General features: G+C 45.9%; 1 protein-coding gene across 2 annotated transcripts in view; it reads right to left on the reverse strand.

Annotated features, from left to right (window-relative positions):
* The window catches only part of LOC119186935 (protein amalgam), a 307,392-nt gene that overhangs the window by 62,605 nt on the left and 219,030 nt on the right, over window positions 1–25,757 (reverse strand). For both annotated transcript variants that reach the window (XM_037435281.2, XM_075893704.1), the window contains exon 2: window positions 11,946–12,139. In XM_037435281.2, the coding sequence (XP_037291178.2) occupies window positions 11,946–12,139 (194 nt within the window). The remainder of the gene's footprint in view (window positions 1–11,945; window positions 12,140–25,757) is intronic.

Raw genomic sequence — 25,757 nt, forward strand, 5'->3', positions numbered from 1 at the left:
GGGTCTTAGAATGAGAAGTCGTATCGAAAAGTAGCAAGAAAGTCGGATCTGTCATATAACATGGGCGTGTTCGGGATTCAAGCAGGAGTGGAAGTCACTTGATTATAGACAAACAGCGCGTTCAATCAGCCAAAGATCATGTTTGCTCGCTGACGCACTCGCGCAAATTGTGAAGGAAGCTAGGATGATGCAACAACACAATAATACTTCCACTGCTATAATAAGTTAGTGGTTTAATCAAAACTAACGGTAATGCCCTCGTCTTCTGAACTAGTGTGCATGTTGTCAGGTCCTATAATCACTAATGTGCATTTAACTATAATTGATGTAACGTGTTTGGTTTTGATTTCTGTATAGCAGGCTCTGCCACTCAAGCCTCCATTTGGCGTTGGCAGGCCTAGCCATATTTACTGCTTTTTGCAATGTCACACACCGCGAAAGACAAGACTGGACTATGACTGAGTGTGCGCGCATGTGCTGCCGAATGTGCTGCTTCTCTCTTCCCTCTCTGCTCTCTTTCGTCTCCCCCATCCCTCTCCCATGCGCAGGGTAGCAAACCGGCTGCCTATAGGCTGGCTAACCTCCCTGCCTTTCTTTTCCCTCTATTTTCCTTCCTTCCTTCCTTTGTTTGAAGAAATAAATTATTATTATTATTATTATTATTATTATTATTATTATTATTATTATTATTATTATTATTATTATTATTATTATTATTATTATTATTATTATTATTAGTCAAATTCAGAGTCATCTATCGAACCTTGTTTATATAGTGCTGAAACTTTTTTTGTGACGTGAGCTTGGGTGGTTTGAATAGAAATAGTTGCACGTTCGAGAGTCCCATAAGCGCTCTTTCATTCGACAGCACCAATGTTTCATTCAAGGCACTGAATAATATAAACTGTCTAAAACGACCCTATTTCAAAAATTATTTACAAGTACGCAAGTAGCCGCCAAGTACATAGTGACAACCAAATACCTCGAATTCGATGTGTAGGCTGTGTAGACTGTCGGACGTTATTACAACGTTTAGAAGGGCTCCGCAGAAGTCTTAGAAGCTATGCTGAAATCTATGCAGCGGTAGATGACCAAATTTGTTTCTACGTTATCACATTTCTAGGAAGAAGCTTCGAAATAAAGATGCTTGTTAAGGAAATACCGAATTGGTTTGAATCGAACAATTATCATTTCGTTCCTTGATCTTGATTTTCCACTTGCCCACGCTGTCCTGATAACAACGTATCCGTGAATGTATAGTTGCACGCGGATACTGACCAGTTAGAAACGATTGTGCCGTCACTCATTTTCAGTTGTGGTCCTAGATGCATAAGAAAAAACCAGGAAGAATTACTGCAGCTAGAAAATGCACCAACTATTGATCATAACGTTGATTGAAAGAAGCAGCATTAGGCATTATTTATTTCATTTTCCCAGCCTTCGAAACAAGCAGCACAACGCAACAATACCCGACATAGTAAAAGGCGGCATGCATACGCATACACGTTATGGGGGTTCTGTCATTTTTGTGCTCGGATGCACACCCGAAGGTCTCCCGATCGAGTCCCAACCATGGCGACCCAATTTTCGATCGACGCCTCGGGCACATTGATTGGGATGCACGTTGATGAAACCAGTCGGTATAAATTTCAGTAGCCCTCCAGTACTGCGTTCCTTGTAATCACATCGTGGTTTTAGAACCGAAGCCCCAAACAATATTACTACGCATATGAGTGTATATCTTCATCTGTCTACGGTAAAATTAACTTTAATTTTGATGCAGGATTACACGTGAACAAATCTATCACATGTAGCGTGGCCTCACAGAAGCATCCCCAAAACACTGCCTAGTTTTTTTAGGGACGATCGTGTCTGAAATTTTAATAACTTTTTTTATTTAAAGCTGAGGCGCATTTCTGAGTTCGAAGCTTTTCATGACGTGCATCCTCTTTTTGTTGTTATTTTTGCGCATTAATAGTTGCGATAAACGACCCCGCAGAACAAGCCATACTACTTAGATAAGCGCACAAAAAAACTATTTTCATTGCGAAGCATTTCTTCGAACTTCGGCGAACTTCGGTGACTTTGAGCGTATATCTATCTATCTATCTATCTATCTATCTATCTATCTATCTATCTATCTATCTATCTATCTATCTATCTATCTATCTATCTATCTATCTATCTGTCTGTCTGTCTGTCTATCTATCTATCTATCTATCTATCTATCTATCTATCTATCTATCTATCTATCTATCTATCTATCTATCTATCTATCTATCTATCTATCTATCTATCTATCTATCTATCTATCTATCTATCTATCTATCTATCTATCTATCTATCTATCTATCTATCTATCTATCTAGCTGCCTACGACTTTTAGCTCTCCTGGCTGTTTGGATAATGGTATCGATACCAAACTTGGTATGATATAACAAGACAGTATGACAAATATAACTGACTAGTCATAACATGAAAATCATGATATGTCTGTCATAAATGTCATAATTGACATGTCATGGTCTTGCTGCACTTGCGGTGGTTTCATTCACATGATACGTTGTAAAACTGGTATGCTATGACATGACTGCATGGCGAACAGAAGCGACAGACCTTAACATCAAAATCGTGACTTGCGTGTCACGTAAGAACATCACTCCATATCACACTCATGATGCGCTCGCGGCCGTTTCGCTAGCTTTAGATATACCGATTTTGGTATTGCGGGACGTGAATGGATGACGAAGGTATGTGAGTGGTGCAAACATGATAATCATGAGATGCGTGTCATGTAAAAATATGACTACATGCTACGCTCATTATGCGCTCGCGGCCATTTCGCTAGCTTCACATGTACTAAATTCAGTATTACGTGATGCGAACGGACGACATGGGTAAATGACATGTCCAAACATGTTGATCACGACATGCGGCCCATGCAACAACAAGACTACGTCCCACATTCATGATGCGCTTGCTACCGTTTCGCTACCTTCACACATGCCAAAATGTGGTATTATGTCACGTGAATAAACGACGAAGCTATCTGACTGGTGCAAACATGACAATATTATGATGCGTGTCATGTCAGAACATTAATACACGCCACACTCAAGGTGCCAATAGACTTCAACGTGAGCCAGCGCGCGTGCTTTCCGGTGTTAGTTTTATCTCGGCACGCCGGTGATACCACGCCAGGCGCCGATATCCGCCTAGTAGAGATCAGTAGAGCTTCTCACTGACCTTCGTTGTGGATCAGCATGCCATGTACTCGCCGGCGCGCGCCGCACCTCGTTCCTTTGACGCATGCGCGTTTGAGCGCACATGGCGTCCCTCCGTCACGAAGACAGGCAGACGCGTTGCAGTCTAAGTAACGTCATCGGCACGAAATGCAGCATGTCACATTTTACGCCGGTTGCCACCGGGCCGCACCGAAGGACTCTGGTCGCGCTGGTCGCGCCTGGCGTCGCACTATAGAGTGCTCGCATTTTGCTAGTGTGGCGTCGCTGCGCTCAGCCGGCGCCTGCATCAACGTCGCGGCGGAGTATGTTGGGCCCTTCATGACGTGCTCACTGCCATTGCGCTAACTCCGCATGTACCAAATTTAGTATCGCGGAAAGTGAGTAGACTACGAAGGTAAATGACACGTCCAAATCTGGTAGTCATAATATGCGTTTCATGTAAAACATCACTACATGCTACGCTATTAGCGTTCTTGCGGGGTTTCACTAGTTCCACATATACCAAATTTGGTGTTACGTGACGTCAATGGACGATGAATGTAAATTACATGACCAACTATGATAATCCAGAAATTATTTATATGTAAAACATGACTACATGCTACGCATATAGCGCGCTCATGGCCGTTTCGCTAGCTCCATATATACCAAAGTTGGTATCAGGTGACGTTGATAGACTACAAAGGAAAATAAAACGTCCAAACATAATAATCATCACATGAAAGTCATGTACGGCATAATTTACCTCCACCTTTGAACGTTGTGCTGATTTTAAAGTGACCTATCACTCTTCTTCATTCGTGCTTCGCATACCATCGGTTCCCACTGTACGTTTGCCCTGCCAATTTTCTTTCATCGTTTTATTTATTTGGCTCCATGGCGACGCTGTTTGTACTAATAAGGTGCATTCTCTGCCTTCACGTAAACCCATGATTGATTAGGAATTTCTTAATGGCCTGCACAGGTGGACAATAAGCAGTCAAATTAGTCTATTTTTAGTTATCCTAGACTTTCTAAAGGCAATGAAGAAAGAACAAGATCGCCTTTTGAATGCAAAGCATATCTCTGCGTACTGCAGGCACCTTTGGCATCTACCTGTCTATCTATTAAACTAGCCGCTAACATCTGAGTTCTTTCGTGATCAGTCACTTAACTTGGCGTGAATCGAAATTAGTATGGGAAGGTAAGGTAGTTTGATGAATGTGGCACGCTGGTTAGACATGATTAATCTCATAATCCTGTCGGGCAGGTTTCCAAACACCTCCCGCCAAACAGTGGCACGTAGCAGCGGCTGGGCATGTGCCACTGGTATGCGGGTATTGTGCCACAGGTTATTGACAATTAGTATATACGCAGGAACAACGAGAACACACATGGGAAATCTTGAAGCAGGGAAAATCCCCACTCGAACTCGCCTCATACCGCCCAATAGCACTGGCCAGCTGCATAGGACAGATAATGGAACGGATAATACTAGGCCACCTGTAGTGGTATCTTGAATACTACAAGATTTATCCGAATTATACGGCTGGTTTCCGACGTGACCGCTCTTCCATTGACAATGTCCTTGATCTAGTTTCGTACGTTCAGCACGAAAGATCCCGTAAACGACTATCTACAGCTTTCTTTCTAGATGTCAAAGGCGCTTACGATAATGTACTACATGAAGCCATTTTGGGTGCTCTTGCGGTGGCTGGCCTTGGCGGTTGAGTCTTTTAGTGGATTTCGAGTTACCTGGCTGCAAGATCATTCTTTGTGTTAACGAAAAATGGCCCAACTACGCGATGCTATACTTCCAGGGCTGTTCCTCAAGGCGGAGTTCTTAGCCCGACGCTATTCAATCTTGCACTAATTGGCCTTGCTAAATACTTGCCAAGTACCATTAAAATCTTAATATACGCAGACAACATCTGTGTCTGAACTTCGGCAGTAACACGTCCTCAGATACGTTCTCGGCTTCAAAGAGCAGCAACCATGATTGCCAACTACTTGTTAAAACAATGTCTCAGCATATCACCAGAAAAATGCGCGCTGGTGGCCTCCACTCGCGAAGCAATGACTCTTATGTCACCTCAATCTACGGGCGACCGATTTCTTTCGCCAGAACTCACCGGCTTCTGGGCATCATTATTGATAGGGACCTATATTGGAGTCCGCATGTGGCCTCTATGAAGAAGCGCCTGACCGCTATTTCCCAATTGTTCATGTTCCTGGCAGGAAAGACGTGGGGGATGTCAATAGACGCAATGATGGAACTCTACTGAGCCCTGTTTCTCGGTTTTCTGAGATATAGCTTGCCCGTGCTTAGCAATACCTGCAAGACCAATGTTCGTGTTCTACAGGCAGTACAAGGCAAGCACTGAGTGGGTGCCTTGGTCTGCCCAGATGTACGTCAACAGAGGCAACAATTGCAATTACTGGTGACTGTCCGATACAAACTCACATTGCTGTAGAAGTCCTGAGAACGCACATCAGACACTTCGCACGTGCTCCCTGTCATCATATTGCACTGTTACCTTCAGAGAGGCGCCAAGAATTGTTCACTAAAATGATTGTAAAGTACAATGAGAAACTTCCCTCGGACTTCACTCCTGCATCTAAACCGTCGATACCTTCTTGTTGTCTTATTCGACCAACAGTGCATCTTAGTGTACCAGGGATCCGGAGAAAATCTGAGCTTTCATCGCCCGTGATGAAACAAATGTCGCTTCTTATTTTGCACGAGAAATATTCAGACACTGTACATATATATACCGATAGCTACACGAACCACCCGTGTTCATCAGGTGAAGTAGTTGTCCCAGCAAGAGGTGTTACCATCAGCTTTAAGACTGACCCCTCCACGGCATCTACAGCAGCGGAACTAGCTGCTTTGCGCGCAGCACTTTGTGTGGTCAATCAGGAACCACCGCAACAATGGTCGATTTTCAGTGACTCAAGGGCTGTCCTACAATCTGTGCTCTCAGCACTGCGTCGCCGGCCGTACGAACAGCTTGTTTTCGAAATTTGATGCCTTCTTCACACTTCACATGAGAAAGTGCATAATGTGACGTTTCAGTGGCTGCCAAGTCACTGCGGCATTATAGGGAACGAACATGCCAATACTGCCACGCGGGCAGCTCTTGAAGGAGCACGAGAAAAAGCCATACCACTTTCGCGGACCTATGCTGCCAGTAATCTTCGACGATTTGCGCGTGAAATCACGTTTTCACTATAGTGTCCACCAAGCAACGAGACGAATCGTCAACACCGCCTGTCCTCTTTGATGGCTCTCCGCATGCCCACTGGGCTCGACCGAAGAGAAGCCACCCTTCTTCATAGCTTATGGCTAGGAGTGACATTTACAAAATTTTATCCATTTGTCATAGGAATGGCCGACAACGCTCTCTGCAACACCTGTCGTTGCGAAGAGACGCTACACCTCATCCTGTGCGACTGTCCGTTGTCTGACATCCAGAGACAGTCACTGGCGTCCGTTCTTGCGCGCATCGACAACAGCCAAATATCTGTGGACACTATTCTGTCAAGTGCCCGAGATAAGACATTGCAACAGAAGGCGACAAAAGCTCTGTTGAAATTCCTACGCGACACGGACTTGAACAAGCGGCTGTTAACAGCAATGTCACACACCGCCAAAGACAAGACTGGACTAAAACTGAGTGTGCGCGCGTGTGCTGCGGAATGTGCTGTGTTTATCTCTCTTCCCTCTCTGCTCTCTACTTTCATCTCCCCTATCCCCTTCCCATGCGCAAAGTAGCAAACCAGCTGCCTATAGGCTGGTTAACCTCCCTGCCGTTCTTTCCTTTCTATTTTCCTTCACATGGGCAATTTTAATGCGTGAGCGTTCAGAAAAACCTGAGATCGGCTGATTTGTGCTGACGCAACAAATGCAAAGAATAAATGTCAGAGTCTCAACAGGAATAGAACTCAAGCATTCTGCATGGGAATAAAAGAATCCACCACAAAGCGACGCCAGGTCTCTGAAATACTTTTTAAAATAGACGCTAATGTTCGTGAAACGCCAATTGTGGTTTCTGTGCTGACTATCTAATTCTTATAAACGTGACATATGTGCTCCTATGATAAAGCCGTCACGTCGGGCTAACGTCAACAGTAGTTAGGTACCATACGCTGGAGTTGATTTATGTAGCAACATCCAAGGCTACGCAAGCTCCAGCACTTCATATCAGCTCATCGCTTATAGTGTTGTTCATACTCATGTTCCTGTTGGCATTATTGCGCAAGTGCTAACAACTGGTTATATAAATGTAGTGCCATCATCACCATCATCATTTCTGGATCACCGCGCCGCGCCTCTCGCGCAGCTGATGCTAGCTCGAGCTGCGCGAGGATTAGAACGAGCTCACGCACCTGGCGCGTCGGACGTGGACAGCGACCGCGGCTCCGCTTCAGGCGTGGAATAAAGTGACGAGATCAGCACGGCCCCGTCTGCCGCCTTCGACGCCGTCTCACGTCTCTCTTCTCTCGCCACAACATTGGTGACTCGGAGAACACGCCCTTCGCCGAGCGGCCCGCGGCCATGTTCCCGCAACTCTGCCCGCCAGTGCCGCCGTTCCAATCGACCTACCCCAAGGTATGGTTCATGCAGCTCGATGCCGTTCTGGCGTTTAATGGCGTCACGGACCAGCCGCTGATGCACGCCATTCTTTAAGACGCCCTTCCGGTAGAGTTGCGTCATCTCTCTGGCACTTCAACCTCCAGCCAGCAGCCTTACGATGACGTCTGCTCTGCGGTGCTTGCCAGTTATGGCCTCACCTACCACCCGCTGCCGTTCACCCGCGACTTACAGGTTCCGTCTGCGTCGCAGCGTGCGGTACGCTCCGGCCCGAAAGTCTTCACTGACCGGGACCTAACTTCCCCGACTACGTCTCCTACAACATCTCGTCCGGCCACTAGCGCAGTGAGTCTCGCACCCGGTGTCGCACCCGGTCACAGATCCGACGAGGTTCTTGAAGTCGTTCCTGCTGCCGACAACCTATATACCACAAAGTGCGTTTTTTCGAAGTCCTCGGCCGATGGTCCTTCTGGCACGCTTGCTACATGCACGTTTTCTACGAAAGCGACGGCACGCGACACCGTGGCTCTCGCCGTTTCCGCGACCACCAGCTCAGACGTCTCGGCCTCCTCCTCGCCGCAGCTGCTGGTCAGCTCCTCGACGGTGCCCCCTGCCACTCCGCCACCTGCCACTGGTGCCAGCAATGGCCTGCCGGGTGCCTCGCCACATTCCACTCGCACCTATCCTGCCAGCAGCCGACCACACTCGGCGTCCCCGCTCCCCGCCCCTGTCCCTGTCTCTGTTTCGTGGTCTACGACGGGCCCCAGCGCCGTGCCTTCGCTGAGCCAGAGCCTGCTCTCATCGTCGGCGTCGACACCGGCAACCACCAAAGCAACTGCCACCGTCGCCCCTCTGCCCGTGGCGCCGCAGCAGGCACCTGCGTCGAGACCCGGCGTCGCACAGGTGGTTTCGGCCAGCCCCAGTCCTCGCACCTCCGGTGCCCCCCGGCTCATCCAGCCGAAACAGCCACAGATCCTGCCCAAGCTGTCGAGCGGCAGCGCGAACATGACCACGCCTTCGGCAGCGGCGACCACCCGGTCCCAGTTTCCCCGGGCGGCCCAGCACAAGGCCACACCGCGGCCCGCGCCTGTACCGGTGCCGCAGCCTGCGACCACGGTGCAGCGCGGCGCCGCGATGGGGCTGAACACGGGGAGTCCGCTGCTCATCGGGAACCCCGCGGCAGCGCAGCCGGGCATGTTTCCGGCTGGACCTGCGCAGGGCACTTTCCTGCTGAACCAGTACATTCCGGGCCTGGGCCACAGCCCGATTCTGATACAAGGCGCATTGGGGCAGACCCAGAGCTCTCTGGGACAGATACAGGGAGTCCAGCTGGCCCTGCGGCCACCCCATGTCACGGGCCTGACCCTGGGACATAAGACGGGGCCCAGGCCCCATGGGGGACATCAAGGACCGCCTGGCACCCCGACGCTTCTCATCCCACAGAACCTGGGGCCAAGGCCCAACATCTTTCTGGCACCGCCACGCATGATGTCGCCCCCCTCGTTTGCCATAGTCCCGGTACAGCCACTGACGCTGCAACAGCTGCAGGCCATGCTGCCCACGCAGACCATGCTGGCCCAGCTCACACTGGGTGCGTTCCAGACAGACCAGCACCAATCTCTGGTGCAGATACCGACGTTCACCCAGCTGCAGATGCTGTCGCATGACCACCATCACCACCACCACCACCATCATGGGGCCCTGTCGGGACCTCTAATCTCGACAGGCGGCAGCGTAGTGTCCTCTGCACCCAGCGCCAACATTGTCACCCACCATCCTGTCATGACCTCGCGACACACGGTCCACTCTCGGCCTGTCCGACCAGGTCACCATGAGACCCGCTTGTCGGCTACCACAGTGACCCGGCACTTCCTCCTTCGTTCCTTGCGCTTCTCCCAGTGTCGCCCGCCAGAGACCCGCTGCTTACCGATGGCCAATCAACGTTGACAACCTGGACTTTCCAAATGAACACTTTATGGATTGTCGTTCATGTATATAGCATTTGTCGCTCTCTTTCTTTTTTCATATGCCTTCAAATCGCGCAAAGCGCTAGGGGGGGAGCCCTGTAGTGCCATCATCACCATCATCATTTCTAGATCACCGCGCCGCGCCTCTCGCGCAGCTGATGCTAGCTCAAGCTGCGCGAGGATTAGAACGAGCTCACGCACTTGGCGCGTCGGACGTGGACAGCCACCGCGGTTCCGCTTCAGGCGTGGAATAAAGTGGCGAGATCAGCACGGCCCCGTCTGCCGCCTTCGACGCCGTCTCACGTCTCTCTTCTCTCGCCGCTACATAAACATTTGCAGCTCTGCAACATATGTCGATGCGTGGGTCACCTTTAGCGTCATTTCATGACGTGTCGCTACATAAAATTTGCAACAAGTTCAGCTTTCCTCCACATGCTTCGGATAACGTCAACTGCCAAGGTATGTCGGATCCGCCGAATTTTTCTTCGTTTATTTTCGATATTCCGATGTCGTCTTTGGTATTCTCGACGGGTCTTCAAAGGAAATAAAGTAAACGCATTAATCCCAGTTTAATTATGGAAGGTCATTCTTAGCAATCCTGAGTTAGGATTAAAAAAAAGTGACACGAGCACATTCAAGGGAAAGATGACGCTGAAATAACAAGGACACCGTCCTCGGCGCAGCCACTCAGATGCAGATCGTTTATTTATCTGCTCAAGGAGAAACTCTCATTAAGCACTAAGCTATCAAAAACACGGATGAGCCTGCTTTTGCATTATGACAGCATGCTTTCAAAGCGAAAGAAAAAAAACACACAGCGTACCCGAACCTTAATTATAAACGGAGCAATGAAAGGCGTGAGGCGCTGCGACAGTCTGAAGCAAAACAAAAGGCAATGCTTCAAGTTATGCAAATTTATATCCTTTCAGCAAAGGCAACATTGTGATTCAGGCATTATTTAAAGCAGAGCGAAGTAAGTTATGCCTTACAGATATTTCTTTTTTTTTCCTTGTTCATCGATGGCTATGATTCTTTATGACTATGCTCGTTCTGATTAACTTAAAAAAGTAACGTCGCAGAGTAACGTTTTGATAGAATGAAGAGCAATGCCTTCGAAAAACCGTTTCCTAATTTCATAGGTATGTCGAAATTTCTAGCTACAATGTAGTGAATACAACATGCAATAAACCACTAGTAGGGTGTGTTTAACCTCCAGATGCGAATATCGCAATTTTGGTAGCTGTTACTTTTTCGTTTATTAGGATGAGAAGTAAATCCATTCTTGTCAGATGCCATAACAGTTGGTGAAGGACATTAAGCCCAACAGCACAAAATTTCAGGTTTTTGGCGCAGGATTCACCGCACGCTCAAGTTGAAGAATAAATGAAGGAACCTTTACAAAAGGCTTGCTAACTTAATAGCAAAAATTTCGATTTTATTTTCCGGATGATATATATATACGAACACCGTGTTTTCTTCCGCGCAGCCTAATATGAAATTGCAGCAATTGTATTTGGACTTTTCCATCAACACTAAGCCTCACCCATCTACTATTTGATACTGATATTTCGCAAGTTTTCGTTCCAGATCTTATCGTCTCACAGGAATATTCCCCTGGTGCAAAGATAACATGGGAAGTAATAGAATAAAGCAGTTGCACGTGTCAACAAATCTCAGTTGTGCAAGGCAGTTTTGCGTATAAAAAAACCTTGCTCAGAAACAGAGAGAGAGAGGGAAGGTATTGAAGCGTTTCAGATTAAAACTTGTTCAGCTAAGTGTGTGAGCGTGCCATCTGCGGTTTCGAATGACAAAGGGCTGGCTAGCTCCGGTTTCTCGACAATGATTTAAGAATGTATAGTAATAGGGTGTTTTCATTGTGATTGCCTTTTTCGCCGCGTATGCTCACATCGGCTTGCTGTTCGTGTTTTAATGAAATAAAGTCAGTTTATCATCCAACGTCCTTCCTGTTCCTGTCTCTTTTCTTGTCTTTGTTTCGTCTGCCTTATTTAAGGGCTGCTGCAGTCTTTTAGCTGGTTTTCGTGTCGCAGTAGGTGATGCATGGCAGTAATCATAAATGCGCCTGTTCTAACTTTTTTTTCTGTCAGGTGGTCACTTACAGAATACAGCGTAGTACAGTGTACAGCGGTGAGCACTGACCGTTCTGTCGCCAAGGTGGCGCACTTTGCAAGGCAGGAAGACTGCTTTGCCAGCACTCGTGGTGACGTTCCTCGATGTGCTGTTGTCGAAGTAGGGCGATGGCTCGGACGGGTCCGGAGCCCTGACGGACCTTCCGGCCGCCGAGCGCAGCCGGTGTGAGTAATGCTTGGACCGGCTGTGCATCTCGGCCAGCCCTGAAAAGACATCAAAAACAACAAGGTAAGAGACACGTCAAAAACGTATACAAAGAAGGAATGCACTCTAAACTTGTATATGATTAAGCAGTACCATTTTCTCATGTGTGGTGAGGTAGAGGCTCGGTGACATAAAGAAAAACAAATATTTCTTTCATGAGAAGTGGGTTAATTCAATCTTAAGCGTAGATTTTTTTTTACTGAGATAAGCTTTACGGTTTATTGCCATATTTTCAGCTACATTTTGGCATTTTTATCTGCATTTCGATAGCACGTATTCGATGCAGCCAGCGCCAAAGAAAAACGTCCACGCTTTCCAAGCGTAGAATAGCAAACAAAAAGAACAAGAAAAAATATGTTTTAAAAGGCCAGTCATATACAGCGCCAGCAACGCGTTACACAGTGACATTAAAGGGTTATGGTCTATTTTGATTTGCCGTATCTATCGCTTTACACATCTGTTTACCGGTTAGGTTGCCAAGCATGGTGAAATGTGCGCAGAAACATGAAGGAATCTGGAAGAGGAACAGGGGGACACGATATAATACGTGAACTAAAAAGTACATAAACTGTTTTCTGTCTTTCATAGTGTTGTCCTATGTAGTTTTACCCCCAAAAGCCCTTTCTAGTCATCCATCAACTACAAGTGCGCTATCAGAGGAGTAACCTTAGCCGAGATTTTGAGCCTTCACCTGCCCTTCCGCTGTTTGCGATGCTCGAGCATCAAGCTGTCATACTTCTTCACTACTAAGTGCATACTCTTCCTTTCATGCCCACATCATAAGGCGCTCGATGCACGAATAGAATCTTATCACACTTAAACATTATACGTGACATCTCAGTGAAGGCGACAGCCCGAACATGTCTGCATTATCTCTGAAACGACAGAGCTGTAAGATGTTAAAGGTGCGGCTTTTTTACCTGTGCAGAGAAAAAACACGACGAAAATAAGCCCGGTGATTTCGCGGCCCCAGTTGTCACTAGAAGTACCGACATTCTTATGGGGAATGATATTTAAAAAAATATAGTGCCCTCTAGATGCAACTACAGATGACGTGGTGATCAAGAGTAAAAATAATGTTTACAGTGTATGTGCCCCAAAATAACTATAAAATATAAAAGTGAAGTTTTCAAGAACGTGGAAATCGTTGAAACAGTTTTGCTTACACAACAACGCATTGTATTATCCTGAGGTATTGAGCGCCATTACTTTCGATGCAGATTACTGAGAAGCGTTCCGAATCCCCCTGGTGACTCGGCTTAGAACTAAGCGCATTAGAACCACACTTCAACCACTCGCCCTCTTGCCAATATTCCGTTGCTTTGAACAGGCTTGAAAATGGGAAATTTTAGCATACTGTAAGTAAACTAACGTTATCAAAGTATCATTGAACGCTTCACCGAGTCGATTACTGATAAGTGGTACTGCTTTGTACCTGCAAATTTTCCTAAGCATTGTCATCACAGAGCGTTGTGAGGACTTAATGTCAAGGAATGAAGGTAGTGGAGGGTGCGCGTAATTTCACCCCCAGTGCAGTAGTTATCACCTGATGGCGCATGCGCGCCAGGCGGCTAAGCCATTTCGTTACAACAACAACAAAAAAGTCCGTTTTTACAGGTGGCGTCTCTAATGATCATATAGTAGTTTTGCGACGTTAAACCCTACATATCAATCAAGCAGTTTTTACAGGTCACGGGAAGAATTATATGTCATTCAAAAGGTACTTGAGCACGCATTCTAGCATACCAAATTGTCCATACTGAATGCTATTTGCAAAAAAATATGAGTTTAAAACGAGAAGAATGTTATGGAATATGCAAAAATTTTAAAGTATGTTATTGTTTGTTGCCACCTGATAAACACGGAAACAGAAAACACTACATATACAAAAACATTCGAGAAACAAAAAAAACTAAAAACATGTGTATTGAAAAAAAGAAATGACTGAGGAATAGTATCAGAAAGATCATTGCTGTACGCAACGCTGCTATTAGCATACCAAAACATATCAAACAAGCTACAGCTTCATTGCTCGAGCCACGTGGTGAACTTCGCATTTCTGAAACACTCATGCACTTCTCGCAGAAAATTTTCGCTTTTCTATGAGAAAGGCTTGCTGGCGTTTCAATATAATTTGATTCGCTGTGTGAGAATAATGCCTACGTACGTCAGGACTCCTTTGAAATTCAGCCGTTCGTCTTACGTCACCTCTTTCTAACAGTCACCTCTCTCAGCACAGACTGACTTTCCGAAATGTGCGTCGAAGCATATGTGGGTTGTCGGGTCAACGGAAGGACGAATTCCAACAAGAAAACATAACGACTTTTCATTCGCCTATCAGCAGCAGCGGGTGAGCATACGAACGCTATACGCTCGTCCGTGTAGCGGAGGAGATCTTGCAATCCTAGCCGTCCGTTTAAGCAGCCACCGCCAATGACGTGTATACTTTCAGTGACACAGTGGTGGCACTGTACTTGATCGCCATGCAATGCAGCACGTAGCCGTGTCATGCCAAACTTTAAAATAGCGGGGCGGAGGCTGCGTGGGAATGTGCGCAGAGTGTACCGTCACATACTTGTATTTTTGAAGATTGCATTGATCACCGCCATCGGGACAAAAAAGAGCCCAATCACGTGCGGTCGTAAAACGCCTAGCGCCACTCCACAGTGCGGGGCCGCGATGTGTTCCGGGTGGCTTTCTTAGCGTGAAGAGAAGCTTCGCAGCTTGTGTGGACCTCGCACGCAACCGAGTAGCTATAACGTTGTTCGCAAAGGTCAGCAGCTACGAACCTGCAGCGGAGCACGACTCCTGAGGCCGTAAAAGAAACCCACTCTTGAATAGCTGTGGAGGTGCCAGTCTTGGCCCAAAGCATCGTCGCCATCAGAGGTTGGAGGTGAGACGCTGTCATGTTCAGACTCAAAGCTCATTTCATCGTCTCTCAATTCAAGTACTGTTGCAAGATTGCTTCGAACGGGCCGTGTTTCCGTGTTTCTCGTCATGCAGGTACGCACCCATACGCGCACCGTGGAAGTGATGAAAAAGTTAGTCGTAGTTAGCATAATTAGTTTCGTCAATAAGCTAGAGGTGGCACTGTGCATGAGCGGTGACGTGACTTGGCGGGAAGCGAGATCATGTCAGAGCTTGAGGAAAAGCGCTTTCTCATTTTGCGAACTGATATGGTCGGCGACGGAAGGCTCTTTGGGAGTTCCGGGCGGATGATTCCACGGTTCGGGTTCACGGACTCTTGTAGAGAGTCAGACGACGGCGACACCACACCAACTGCACATTGTGTGCGTTATGTTGTTTTGTGCGAGTTACGTTCGTTAACCAGTTATAACTTGTCATCCAGTTATATAAATAACTTGTTAACCAGTTACAAGTTATTTAGAGGAGTACGATGGCGAGCTTGCCGTCTTTAAAATCTGTAATTAATGTTCACCTGTTCCTTTACCTGACGGCGTCTATTATCATGAGCGGTTTTTGGAGGCCCCTACAATAAGACAAATAAAAGAATTACAGTGAAGGGCAACTTTGTCTGACAGTACTGGTACACGAACATTCGAAAGTCGTGGGAGTCAAGGAAGACTTTTCTAGACAGCTCAATCAAAGCCAACAGCGAAGTAAACACGATGCTGCTTTTCTTTGTGTTTGGCGCCCATCACAGGAGGCAGTATTTTGCTCTCTTTCCAGACAACTGGAAGCAAAATAAGACCCGCGGGGCTTACGTATTTTGCGCGCTGTCTTCTGCACAGCGTCGTGACAAAAAGTATCAAACACCCCGAAAAAGAGAAATCTAGGAGCTTCACAGGACGCCTTCTGATGTTCAAGACACGGCGCACACGCTATACACACTAAATCGAGAAGGCAGATGAAATGAACGAAAAAATAAAACAAGCTTGTATAAATGACGCACAACTGCCAATGTGAGACGCCGGCTCCTATTAGTTTTCATTGAGGGCAAAGTCAGGCCCCACGACTTCTGTTTTCCGATATCTGCTTCCTAAAGATTTTACGTACAGAGGCTCGAGGTCCTTCATTTTACAACATTTGGCTTCCCCTTTCAGTACGTGACATACTTGCAGCCCTCTCCTGTTTTTTGTCCACGCAGCGGAGGAAGCGGGAAGAGGAAGCATAGACGACCAGTGTCGAAGCCATTAAAGAAAAACATGCCCTGGCGGCTTTCTTTTGACACGCACGCCTTGGCCAGAACTGCGCGGTTGTCACTTTCTTGCAATTTATTGCACTCCTAGCCCTGCACGAAGCTCAGCGCTTTATTTTGCTTTGCCGCTAATCGCTGTTTCCTCCTCTTGCAAGGCCGTCCTTTTTCGCAAGAGGTCACGCTGCTGTAAAGACAAGACCGATGCACAAACAAACAAGCGAAAAATGTCTTCAAGATTGTGGTTGACATTATCTATAGCATATAAACAGAGAGAGAAGAGCATTGCTTCAGAAGAGTTTAAGAAATAGAGAGAGATTGAGGCAATACGAAATGAGAGAGCGAAAAACAGCAACAACACTGGCTTTGAGCAGCCCGCCGCGACAAACAGCGCAGCGCGAAAGAGAATAAACGACCGAATACGCACGAGCCAAGTGAGCGGGAAAGCGACTTGCCCGAGATCCAAGCAAACATTTTCTCTGTGATGCCACGCTCCATGGGGCGAGGAAATGGCCGCCTTCTCAATTAAACAATGATCCCCAAAGAAAGAGTCATCCGTTATTGTTAAAATGGAGGGGAGGAGAGGGGGTGCCGTCTTCCTTTTAGAGCGAAAAGCTCGCGCCTCCACGAGCGCGCGCGCGCGTAAACGATTTCCAGAGGACCGATAACACTCTTCGCCCGGCCCCTCCAGTGGCGGCAACAAAACGCGATAACGCGAAAGTGTCAAAATCACGGAATGTAAAAATAAAGCGCAGTCAAGTAGGGAAAGAAAAAAAGAAGTCTGAAGGAAAACGCGCGAGGGAATCTCGAACACGATGAAGAAAGAAGTGAAAATGTCAGAAAAGCGAGAAAAAAAGAAAATCATATATATATGTGAAGCTGACTGGAGATTGTTGGACGGCGCGTCATAACAGGATAATCGCTGAATAAACAATATCGAACGGGAGTGCAGGATGTGATAGCGAGAGGAAAGAGAGAAGTAGAGAAAAGACGGAGGAACGACAGAATGGCGGACGAGAAGGAAACGCCTCCTCGAAATTTTACGGCCATGGAAAGGCGCGGCCTGTCGAACAGACAGCCTCGGGAAAGAGGCTGTCTGTTCGCCAAACGCTCGCTTCGCTGTTGCTGCTGTCTTTGCTACTGCTGCGCCACCGTAGCCTCGGCTTGATTGAAACACTGCCACCATGGACTAGAAAAATAAAGAGCTCAAGTACGCACAGCATGGGTATACTGCCGGTGAATGCTGGCTCAGCTGCTTGCTCCTGAGACGTCACTCAAGCGAACTTTGGGCATCACATCTTCTCTTTTTTATCGCATTTACCAACGACTGCTTTCAAGGTTCCCCCTCCCCCTCTTTAACGAGGAAGGAAAACAGTGTCGAGGGTGGTCACACGATGTTTCTAATTTTCATATTTCCCTACGCGAAAAAAAAAACGCCTGGAACGTTTGTAGAGGAGCACTGACGTAACGAGTGAATATAGGATCCCTAAAGAGAACGAAACAAACAAACAGAAAATAGTTTGCCGGATGCCTACGACCACGTTTGTTCGAACGCGTTCATCCGTAGCAAGGCACTCCCCTAGTATGTCGCAACGTTTCACGAGCTTGAAGCGCCCCCATTTGTGCAGCAGCGCCAACGAACAGGCGATTGCGTGAACACAGGTTTCTCTGTGTACCGGTGACGCATGGGGTGCACGCCATCTTCAAAAGGGAGATAATGATGGATTTTCTTTTTTGCATTTCCTGCACGGCTAGCGCTACGCATCACAATAGTGGTTTAAGTTAACGAGATTTCGCAACGCCATAGGGAGAAAATACAAATAAAATGAAAATGAAGCACAGAAAGGAAGAAAAGGTAAGGTCTAAAATGAAAATGCAGCAGAGAAAGGAAGAAAAGGTTAGGTTATGAGGAAACGCTTCATCGTGGTGCCTATTATATGACACCACGGTATGAAAACAGAAGAACAAAAAAAATGTAGCAATGTCATTCAGTTATAGTCCGATTGTTCCCAGAATCAATACACAGATTCACTGTGAAGAAATCCCCCCTATACTTGGTGGCATTTGGCGAAAGCAGGTAGCTGCGTCGAGGCTGCGGGCCAGAAATAAACTTCTAACATCAAGTGATATTTATTTTGAACAATTAAACCTCATTAAGCGACTTATAAAAACGACAGTAAACTATGCCGATACTTATACAAAGTACAAACATCCACTTTGTATAAGCTATACCCTAAACATTTACTTGTCCCATGGCTTGATCAATAGAGGAGTGGGTTCACTGAAGCACTTACAGTTGAATAGAAGGGGCGTTCCATAAAGCCTCTGGCTCCGATATCACTTCGAAGTGATAGGAAAAATTGCTCGCATCAAGTCCTGGACTTTTAGAAAAGTCTCCGGTCCTTTCATGCCTATGAATTTGGTTTCCATCGAAATGCACACCGCTGCTATCACTGTAGACGGACACACCCAACTCGCCGCCCCAGATGAGTTGTGGTGACGCTTGCGCCATTATAACATCCCACGGCCTCGTCGTTGAAACAGTATACATCTCACCAGGAACCTCCAAGACTGACGTCATGAAGTTCTTGCTGCACAACTTCGGTGCGGTGTGCCTACAGGATTTTCCGTGATAGTCACTGGAGACTTCGATGTTAATGTACTTCGACATGATAACCAGTGGCTTGTGACGTTTCCCGATACAGAACTTGGACTTCGCCTCCTGTCACACGTCGCGCAGTCAACTATTCACAACAACTGTTTAGATATTGTGGTTACTGCATTACTGTCGAGTCAAGCACAATCTACCACTATCACTACATTTCGTATGGTCTACTTACCTAACTTCGTAAAACAGCCCAATGTGTTGCTATTGCATTCATTGCTTCGGTCTTAAGCCAAAACTGGGACAATTTTCTCCTCCATTCATATTCCTCTTCATCTTTCGCTCATTGCCCACTATCAGTGATTTTGCCGTAAGTCAGCTTTATGTAACGCACCACAACAGTGTACGAAGTATTGCTTATATGATAAAATTCGGCATATAAACCAATTTTTAGACCTTAAATGTAAGTTCTCTCTTATGCAGTGCTATTAAATACTGTTTAGTGGACCAGTAGGGAGTAGTGGGGCTGACACAATTTTCGTGGTGCATACCCGTCTAAGATGGACCATTACGTTGGCATGACACGTCGCCAAGACAATATCCTCAGGCGCTTTACTCCTAAATATTTCACAAGCTAAAGAAAGCAGTGTGGCAGGACAACACACAGGAGAAACTGCACTAACAAAAGGCTCGTAATGCGTGCCTAATGTCAGCATATTGATGCCTCCAGTTTCTATCATTAACTGAACGGTAGTAAGCACAGGGCATTAATGGTTAGAAAGGGATATCTCTGTAAGTCTTTGAAAAATTAGCAAACCCTAACGCTTCACCTTTAGGAGTTGAACGTAGGGATGTCTTGTTTCCAGTGCGTGCTTCAAACACTTAGTGCATCTATCTTTTTTCGAACTTGCTAAGCACCCACCAAGTGTACTTAGGGAAATAGGCACAGTAGGCAATGTGCCTTTTGTAGTGTGTGACTGGCTTTAAACTATGATGTCAATATAATAATCACGTGTTATGACGCCCGATGGCAATGTACGCTCGTACCCCGCATTATTGCTGCAACATTTCATGTTCTATACTGGAGCATGTATACAGGAAGTGTACGTTTGTAAACTATGCAAGTTCCTTTCACGGCATTTCCAAGCAGGTGAAGTTATTTTCTTTCTATGCGCCAGCTGAGGCGTGGTCGTGTGGTAGAACATCCGCTTGCCATGGAAACGTCCAGGGTTCGATTCCCACGCGAACCCAAAAGACCCGGGCTCGATGCCTCCTCAAGCCAAGGTCTTTTTTATCATTTCTTTTATTTGCATCGTTTTCAATTTTTAGGTCACGCGTGGGATGATGACTTTTCGCTGACCACCACCGATGCTGACTCCGGAATTCCGGCGAAACAAGCTCCTGAACGCTATCACGTTTAAAGTTTGAATTATGCCTGCTGACTCAACTGGATCACAAATATGCTACAGAATTTGCACTAGATACTTGTAAGCCGAGGCTGGCATTCAGAAAGTACGAGCAGCATAGTGACTAATGGATCCCTTGATTATCTTGCCTGTCTTTATGCAATGGTAGTTAGTATTGGCATAGGAGAACTCCAATAAAAAGTACTATAGTAATGCACACCCACTGTTTAGGCAGGTATGCTTCTAGACGCTTTCATTTATTGCTGTGGTTTACTATTTGTTTTGAAAACTCACTTTTGTTTGAAAAAGTTTATGAATATCTCTAAAAGGCTTTGAAAAGTTGAATAATAAAACTATGTCACTTAGAGACAAAAATTTGCCGAGGTAATAAAGGTTGATATCTATAATAAACAAGCCAGTAAAAGCATTGCTGCTGACGATTTGTTTTCGTTTTATTGGTCCAAAACTTTTGGCACTATAAAAATAGTGAAAATGGAGATTACTCTACTTCTGCGTAAAACAGACAGGTGATACAAGCAGAACACAAGAAGTCCTTTCACTGCAAAATCATACTGTGTAAACTACAAAACGATCGACTCGTTTAATAAAGTCAACTAAAATTGATGATATAAGAAAGACATTGAGATCATTTGGCTAAATTTGAGTTGCAGTTCAAAGTTTTTTTTTTCAACTTTGGATCATTCCAAACAATTCTTCTAATCATATTCGTATGATCATGACACATCATCTGCGCAGTATTTCTTTCACTGGGTCACTGCTTACGGATTTCAAGTCCTAAATAAACATTTGCTTACGGTATCAGACTGCGGACGCAACACTGAAAAACAGGCTGCTCGAGCGCATCTCTAGGTGCGCTCTGCCAGCCCATAGCCATGCCTTTCCTTAGAGTTTCAGTAGTTTCTTCGGCGAATTGCGGGGATATGTAAATACAACAGAGTGAGCAGCCGACGAGAAAACACGACGCCCAGCCAGGCGGATCCAGGCGTGTGTTTCTCGAGTCTCTGATATCGCGACGGAAACATTCTGGCGTTGGCACGAGGCTCTGGGGAACCTCGAGGTTTTTTTGCAAGTCAAAGAGAGAAGGCCTCCGCTGGGGTTGGTGCTGCAGCCACGCTCAGCGTGTTCAACGTCTCAGAAGCGCCGGTTGGAAGAGACAGAGTTACAACGTAATCCAGACACCCAGAGCTCTGATTTTTTGCTTCGTTTTGATGAACAACGGGTGTGTCTGTGTATTTTTCCATAGCGGGGAGACAGACAGCAGTATTCGTCGAGCGAGCTCGAAGGCGCATCGTACCGTAAACTTTAAGAATAGACAAGGTATTACGTTACTTTTCTACCCTTTTGTTATAGTATCCTTTTTTCTAGTCGTACTGCTTATCAGTGCTGTGTGTTGCTGCAATAATAAGGTGTTTACTCAAAATCTCGTCGCTACGCCCCGAGTATACGGAAGTGGAAGGAGAGAGTGTAGAGAAAGAGGAGTCCCGATTGAAGCCAACCCAATCTTGATGAAACTATAGCTCTTCTCTCAAACTGCAGTTCACGCTACGAAGCCTGGTCGAAATAAAAAAAAATGCACAGGTCGAAATCAAAAATGCACCCAGTGAATTATGATCAGTGGGGCGAAGCGTCCGTCTGTCTGCCAGTCCATCCATCCATCCATCTGTCTATCCATCTCCATCCATCCACCTGTCTATCCATCTCCATCTGTCTGTCTGTCTGTCTGTCTGTCTGTCTGTCTGTCCGTCCGTCCGTCCGTCCATCCATCCATTCATCCATCCATCCATCCATCCATCCATCCATCCATCCATCCATCCATCCATCCATCCATCCATCCATCCATCCATCCATCCATCCATTTGTCCATTCATCCGTCCATCCGTCCATCCGTCCGTCCGTTTTTCCGCCCGCTCCTATCACACTAATGCGCGCATCTTAGAACTAGGTGGGGAGGTACCACGAGAGATATAAAAGGGATGGACAAACCCACGGCTTTAGGAACATCGCCCCTATCACGAGACACACACACAGTGAACTCAGCGCTTAACCGAAGCAGATCGTATTACCTGTGTAATCCTAATGGAATATTTGAAAGGGACCAACAACTGACTTTTTTCGGTGCAGTTTCTTCCTGCGCGACAGAAGTCTTACCCTTGGTAGTGATCGCAGCTGCAGTAGTTATTCCCAAGAGCTCGTAGTCATTTTATAAGCAGTATTTTTCGATCTGAAAGGCTCTGAACATGGTAGTGCCTTTTCATCCTGCAACGCTGAGTATTGATCTGGTGAGCCTTTCTGGTGGTTTATGCATGCTGTCATTGTTCTTATTTCGCAGTTTTCCTGGAACTATGCTTAACCACGTTTATTGTTCTTATTTTGCAGTATTTCCTAGAACTATGCTTAACCATGTTTATTCTGCGCTTTAGAACTATTTTTTTGAAAATAAAAAGCCGTTACATTGAGATGGTGTGGCTCTATAGAGCTTCCCGGCGTTTGTACCACGTCGCCAACAGAGTAATCGAAAACGTAACTGCGTATATGTCACGCAAAGGCAGCGCCACTTTAATGCGTACTACGAACGCAAGCTTATACGTATACTTTTATAAAATATTATCTTTTACTATAGAGAATCAAACAATAGTTCAGCACTAATCAATAAATTGTTGACCGTGTACACAAAAGCATGGTCACGTGACAGGGGATTCATGATAGTTTATGTTTTTGCCAACAGAGACGCCACAAATCATATATCGCTAATTCAATGAAGAAATAAAACATGAAAATCTACTTCTCACGAGAAAAACAGGGTTAGTTTGAGTCAATACAAGGGACAATCTTTCCATCCGTGCAGTCATCTCGTTTCACGTTCCTGGCAATTGTCAGTCCTTTTAAGCTCCGTCCGTACGTCCACCTGTATGTCCGTCCGTCCCTCCGTCTGTTAATCTAGTGAACACTCCGAGTACAGCCATCTGACATAATTTCATCATGTATTCATCATATACAAGTGCCACCATCCAGCGGACATTCTAAGGACTGCCCTTTCGGGTATGTGCCACCGGTGGTTACACACTACAACGAAGGACAAGCCACGCCATAAGAAACTCAAAAGCTTCGCTTTATTAATTGAACGCGATAGCGATGTTCTGTTCCTATGCGTGCTTTAAAAAATTGTTGCATGAACCCTTTTCGAACTTGCTATGCACCCCCTAAGTGGCCCTAGGGAAATAGGTGCAGCAGCGTGTACTAGTTGACTGGCTTTAAACCACGAAGTCAATATGATAATCACATGTTCTGACGTCCGATGGGAACGTGCGCTTGTGCCCCGCATCATGGCTGCAATATTACATGTTGTATTGCGAAGCACGTGTACAGGACGCGCGTGTTTGTGAAGTATGAAAGTTCATTTTAAAGCATTTCCAAGCAGATAAAGTTACTTTCACTGTATTTACCAGAACAAGCATGGTCATGTGGTGTAACATGCGTTTGCCACGCGAACATCTCAGGTTCTGTCCCCACGCAGACCCAAAAACTACCCAGTTTTGGTACCCACTCACACCAGAAATTTTTATTTCATTTGCATCGTTCTTACTTTGTCGGCCATGCATAAAATGACGAGACCGACGGGGTAATTTCCGCGAAACAATCTCTTCAACGCTTTCGCCTTAACAACTGTCACAGTTGTTACACGTTTGTGTATGAGCATTGCACTGAAGATGTTGACAACTTGATGCAAAACCTTTTTCTCTTCAATGTTCCTTTATCTTTTCAACTGTGGTGAGTTTAGTGATCTCTTAGAGCCTCCTGTCATGTGGGGGAGGTGTGCAGAGAGTTTTTTTTTCGTTCCTCATCCCATGTGGGTACTCGGTATGTGGAACGAAAAAGGGTCTCTTTCGAGATCGCGTATCAAAGGCAATTTTCTTATTGGAAGATACCACAGGAGCGTTGGGGGATAGCGAACACACACAAGCTTCTTCGAGATATGCGTACCGCCAGCGGTATAAAGTGTATACTAATTGCCCACCGTTATTTTCCCCCTCCCTCTTCTCTCGCATTCGTGGCGCGTGGTTGAGTTGTCTAACGCAGCGTGCTGTGGAGCGAGGGCAGCTGGTTGCAATTCCAGCTGTGTGTTTCGGAATTTTTCTCATGATTAATTTTCTTTGTATCTTTTCATACATACCTATACATATCGGGGACATGACGGCAACGGCGACGGTAATGGCAAAAATCCGTCCGGAGTTTCTTTTTAAATGCCATCAAAATAATATAGATAAATAAGAAGAAACAAGGCAGGTCGCCCCGGTCCGCGCACCGTTCAGGCTTGGCGCCACCACTGCGAAGTTGCCAAAATAATTTTTACTACTCTCATTCCGACGACTTGAAATTTCCTACCATTATATGCGTTTGCCTACAGCAAGGAAGCCACACTGGATTGCTTCGCGCATTCCTTACCAGTTGCGCGGTGATGCCGGCGCGATGTCTTCATACATACGGCGTGGCGAATTTTCTGTATACACGACACTGAGAATACATAGTACAGCGTTCTTGAATGTCTGCGCATCTTCGAACGATAACTTGCATTTATTACTGCCGCCTATACCTTTCCTGCGCATGTACATTCAAATCTTGATCTTTAGAGTGTTGCCAGCTAAAGCAATACTTCTCGTACGAGAGTCTGTGCAATAGAAGTAAGTAGGATTTCTCGGTTCTCATATAACACGAGAGTGCGGAGTGTTGCGAACGCACAACTGGAACTGAGGATCTAGCGCTGCCACTTTCGGCGCACCAGCTTCTGCATTTCATTTTTCGATTTCATTTCATCCTACATTGGTTACCTGTCGATATTTCTCCTCACTCCAGATGTTCCTTTTTCGCTTGCGGCGTAGCAATCCGTGAATATTGGGGAAGCACTTAAACTTCCATTGCCATGTTCTCCTGGTGTTTTCATTTTAACACTCCTCTCTATTAAACATTTTTCTTCATTTTTTTGTAAGCGTCGTTACTTCTTCAGCGTTATGGCTTCACCTAGGAGCGCAGCCGGGCTCCCATTCGAAACTGTAAGAACCACATTCCGCGATATCGGTGCAGACATTTTATTGCACTCGTCATTGCCATATTTCCTCCTTTCATTTCGCTGGTATAGAAGTTTGCTTCTACCTTGTCTTCGGCAATGGCACGTGTTCCTTGATGCTCATGAGTGAGCCGCGAGAATACTTGTTTAAATGACCGACGAATTTTGTGTTGGTGCTATGATTTTATAGTTATAACTTGGCAGTCTCCTTCTTTCAATCCGCATCAAATTTATTCATTCGTTCATATTTCTATGTGTTGGTTAAAAGAACCTGCTTTAAATATACTTTTTAGACTTAAATAGAAGTCTGCCTGTTGAAATGTTCACTCTAGAAACACGCCATATTGCAAAGAATTTCAATGAATTC

The sequence above is a fragment of the Rhipicephalus microplus genome, chromosome 1 (genome assembly GCF_043290135.1).
Source record: "Rhipicephalus microplus isolate Deutch F79 chromosome 1, USDA_Rmic, whole genome shotgun sequence".
Taxonomy (NCBI): domain Eukaryota; kingdom Metazoa; phylum Arthropoda; class Arachnida; order Ixodida; family Ixodidae; genus Rhipicephalus; species Rhipicephalus microplus.